Below are 4,280 nucleotides of genomic sequence, written 5' to 3'. Positions count from 1 at the left end.
TTTTTTTTTTTTTTTTTTTTTTCCTGAAAGGTTTTCTGAATGGTGTTTTAACAGCTCTGTTACAGCCACAGAACTGTGTAGGCAGTCAGACCTTGTGTCTTGTGCCCTGCCAGACTGTCCCCATCACTGGSAGCTTCAGAAACACAATGATCCAGGAATTGCAGGTACCCAGGTCCCCATTTGAGATGCTGGCTGCAGCTTGGTCTCTCTGTACCTTCTTACACAACAAGACAGAACCTCCCAATCTGTTATGTGGCAAGATATTGATGAAACCATGTGCTATTCCCTCCTAACTTACAGCAATTAATATGAAAATTAGGCAGTGATRTACGGCTTTACAAGTTTCCAGGGTTTACAAGTTTCCAGGTTTTACAAGTTTCCTTTCACAGCTGTGAAATTTTTATCATTTCTGCGATAGCTGCTGTTACTCTTTCTATCCACACAGATGCTTAACCCTTTTATGAATTATTTTAAACCACAGTCCCACATGTTTACAACCTTTTGCTCCTGTGTTGTATAAAAAGCTCTGAACAAGCACAACAAAACCCCCTGTAACTGAACTGAAAAACCATCAATCCATTAACCTCTTCAGCATCTTGCCTTATCTTTTCAGGATTGCCTCTTCCTTGCATGTCACAGGAAGGTGAATATGAGGGCTTGGGTGATTATGGGTTACCTCTCCCAGATGCTGTTTTACAGCCTTGCATCAAGGTCTTTTGCTTTCCCATTAAATGAACTATCCTGTCCTTTCAAAGAGCAGAGCTTTCTGCCTTTTCAGTTTCTGAAAGGGCAGGCACCAGTCGGTGAAACAGGAGATGGAGAAAGYGGCATCTTTCCTGCAGAAATGTGCCAGGAGAGAGCACAGAGGTGTGTCTGTGTGTGGAGAGAATAAAACTAGAGGAAATGATCTAGTCACCAAATGATTGAGTTTCTGAAAAAGCCTCTCCTGGAAAGAAGAGGCAAGTAGGGAACATAGAAGAGCATCAAGAATGTCAAGAAAGCATCTAATTAATGTGATATATGAAGTGGATCCAGGAAGAAATAGGACACATTAGCTGAAGAGTCTCTTCCAGCCCTATATGCCCATAAAATGCATTTTCCTCTGATATCAGCTAGCAAGTAAAAAACTATCCAAAGGGTGAGGGGAATGGTTAGGTAGACAAGCAATGCTCTGTATTTTTAATCTGTTGCTTCCATAGGTCATTGCATGGCTGCTGCAGCAGAATTTTTGTACAGGTAGAATCCCTGAATGTTTGAGTCAACAGGTATGGGAGTGTGGAATGGCAAATGTTCAGAACAGGCAACATGCATTAGTGCCAAGAGAAAAACTTCCACTGTTTCAGGAATTTGAAGTGTGAATTTACCTCTGCCAATGATTTCTGTGTCCCATATTTAAATGATCACTGAAATTAGTGTGTTCTTTGGTGTGTTCACATTTCTTCTGTTTCATATGAGATAAATGTGCTCTCATTCTTTCTGCCCCTCTGTACATTTGACAACTGTACTACCCATGGCAGCTTGTTCTRGGGGTTTTGCATGGGACAAAAACTGCTGTGGTTTTGTTGTTTGGTGGCCAGAGCCACTCAAAGATAGCAGTCACTGCTGAACGATGCAGGCTGGAAATGGGTGAAAAAAGGCACAATTTCTCCTCATGACAATGCAAACCGAAAGCTTTATTTCACTACTGCCAAGAGAAAATCTGTGTTTCAGTTATGGAAACATAAAAGTTGAAGTTGACCAAGGTGCCTGATGAATTTTATTAAACCGTGAATCAGTCAAAATACAGGGAAGAGTGACAATCCTACTCCAAACCCAGCCACATATTCCAGTTCAATGAGGGCTTAAACTATAATGGCTTCTGCAGTGCTAAATGCACCTTATCTCTGAAAGTCCAAGTCTTAAATCTCAAATMTTAAAGTACAAAGTCAAAGTGATGCCCCTTGGCATTTCTGAGCCCAGAACCTGTCAGGTGATTTTCAGAGACTTCAAACAGTGCTTGGCTTACTGGGCTTATCAGACCACTGACCTGATTTCATACTGTCTTTAATATCTCAATAGACAATTAAATGCTTACTTTTATGTACTGAAATGTAGAAATTATGACCAGGCTTCTTGGATGAGTAAGGCAAACAARGTTTTCTGTGTGAGTAAGGTTTCTTGTGTGTCAGGAAAACCAGGTGGATGGACATAACAAAAGTTAAGTTGGAATCCTGCTGGGTGAATTAATTGGTATCCTGCTCACGAAAGAGCATTGTTTGAGCTGTATAAGATGKGACCATTAAAAAAAACCTGTTAAATGGACTTCATTGGACTTTGTTGGGGCTTTAATGCAGAGGAGAGATTATTAGTCACGTTAAAATCATGTGCTAAAAGCTGTGAAAATATATTTGTGTAACCAGTTTATTTTAAGGATGCATTCAATTACCACTGAATTTTGATGGCAGCCTCACAGAAGCAGATGTGGCAACCACAGTGGTGCAAATGATATTTTTGATGAGGCTGGCTGAGGAAACAAAGCAGTCCCATACATCAACATGTTTGTGTTTTAGGGATCTAATCATCCCACATCAAGCATTAATGTCAATCATTGCTACAGCACTGCTTCCGCTAAAGAAAAGAAAGTTTGAATATTTAAAACCATGTGTATGATGTGGAACAGAAGGCAGCACCGTAGCAAAGAGAGATGAGAAAGGTTTGTTTTGTCCCTAAGCTGCCAGGATGAATTTCAACCTAAACCTGTTTCTATCGATGTAGGAAAGGTGCAGCTCCTCCTCTCATCACTCATTTTCATCCTGTTGGTTAAAAAGCCTTGAGGAACTTGTGTGTGGGACTCCTCCATGGAGSCTTTTATCTTCAGCTTTTCTGAGGACTGTGCAGGCACAAAAATGTGGATTGGCAATGTGCAGCTGGTAGTGAGGAGAGGGCATTATCCTGTCTTATCACCCAAAGTGCTCAGCACCAGCTGGACAGAAACACAGCAATATAATACAAAGAGACTACAGGACTTGTAAAGAGCAAAAGATCTTACAAATATCTGAGGCTCGGGAGGTGTTGGAAGGCATCTTTATCGATGTACACCAGGTTGTTGGCTTTTTCAATTCTTCTGCAAAGAGGAAATGAAACATCAGAGAAAGACGTAACAATATATTGATCTTAAAATYGTATTTGTACCATGACGTAGTGGAACAATATGCTGAGGTTTTCTTTTTGACAACAGAAGAGCTGCATGATTTCAGGGAGCAGCCTACCACTGACTGGCAGACCCCACCACCTTCTGATCCTGGCAGTGATCTGAGGATAAATTTTAGGCTGAGCAGGTATAAAAAGGGGCAGCTAGATAAGAAGATGGGAAAGACAAAGGGATATTTCAAATGCTCCTGTATTGCTACAAATTCTTCAGTTCTTACCTGAACCAAACTGCAAAAACCTTTGATACTTGCCTGTAATGAATCTTTATAATTGTCTCCTTTGCATTTAGATTGCTCATTACTTACATTTCATGTAGTTTGGGAAGGTTGGAAAACACATTTGCTTCTATGACCTCCAAGGCATCGTTCTGTGAGATCTCTCTGAAAAATAATTTAGAAGTCAAGATATTTCAAGTCATGGTGAAGCAAAAAATGGACGAGTGAAAATTTCACAAGGAACTTCTCAGATTACTGATGAGTTTTAAAAACGAGGTGGATATCAGAAGAGAAAACAGAAACACTGTTGGGTACTGCTGTGGCAAACTACAACAGCCAGGAACAGACATCTGAAATGTGGGGCTGAAATGTGGAACTGCAGCATCAGCCCTGCAGCTCCTGCTGTCACCATTCCCTGGGCATTAGATGTCAGGGCCTATCCATCATGGGCTACTGGACCTCTGACATYGCTAATTACTGACAGAAATTTAATGAAACCTTTTAACTCAGTGAAGAAAAGAGGGGTGAAGGTGACTGACAATAAAGACAGCTAAAAAACTCCCAAATATCAGGTAACTGTGAGCATCTTTGCAATGAAACCTTGGATAAATGGATTGCAAACTGGRCAACACTTGCTCCTGGATCTCTTGTTCTCTTGAAATGGTGATGGTTGCAAATAGATCCAAACAGGCCTGAGGTAAAACAAGAGATTGTAATGTCAGGTGCACAGTCAAAAAATAATCACGAAAATTAATCCCAGGAATATTAAGAGTGTATTCCACTCTCTTCTAAGCCACAGATGAACCATACCTGACAGATTACCTGCCCATTTAAGACAAACAAAAGCCTTGCAATAGAAGATAAGTTTTTTGTCTG

General features: G+C 40.6%; 1 protein-coding gene across 1 annotated transcript in view; it reads right to left on the bottom strand.

The window, feature by feature from the left end:
* Positions 1–4,280, bottom strand: part of FSHR (follicle stimulating hormone receptor) — a 75,970-nt gene that overhangs the window by 22,139 nt on the left and 49,551 nt on the right. The window contains exons 3-4 of the mRNA XM_057372639.1: positions 3,495–3,569; positions 3,029–3,103 (exon numbers count right to left, since the gene is read on the bottom strand). Of these exons, the coding sequence (XP_057228622.1) occupies positions 3,029–3,103; positions 3,495–3,569 (150 nt within the window). The remainder of the gene's footprint in view (positions 1–3,028; positions 3,104–3,494; positions 3,570–4,280) is intronic.

The sequence above is a fragment of the Malurus melanocephalus genome, unplaced genomic scaffold, assembly GCF_030028575.1.
Source record: "Malurus melanocephalus ecotype Western Australia unplaced genomic scaffold, MMel_1.1 scaffold_175, whole genome shotgun sequence".
NCBI lineage: Eukaryota > Metazoa > Chordata > Aves > Passeriformes > Maluridae > Malurus > Malurus melanocephalus.
This window is presented reverse-complemented; position numbering and strand designations above follow the sequence as displayed.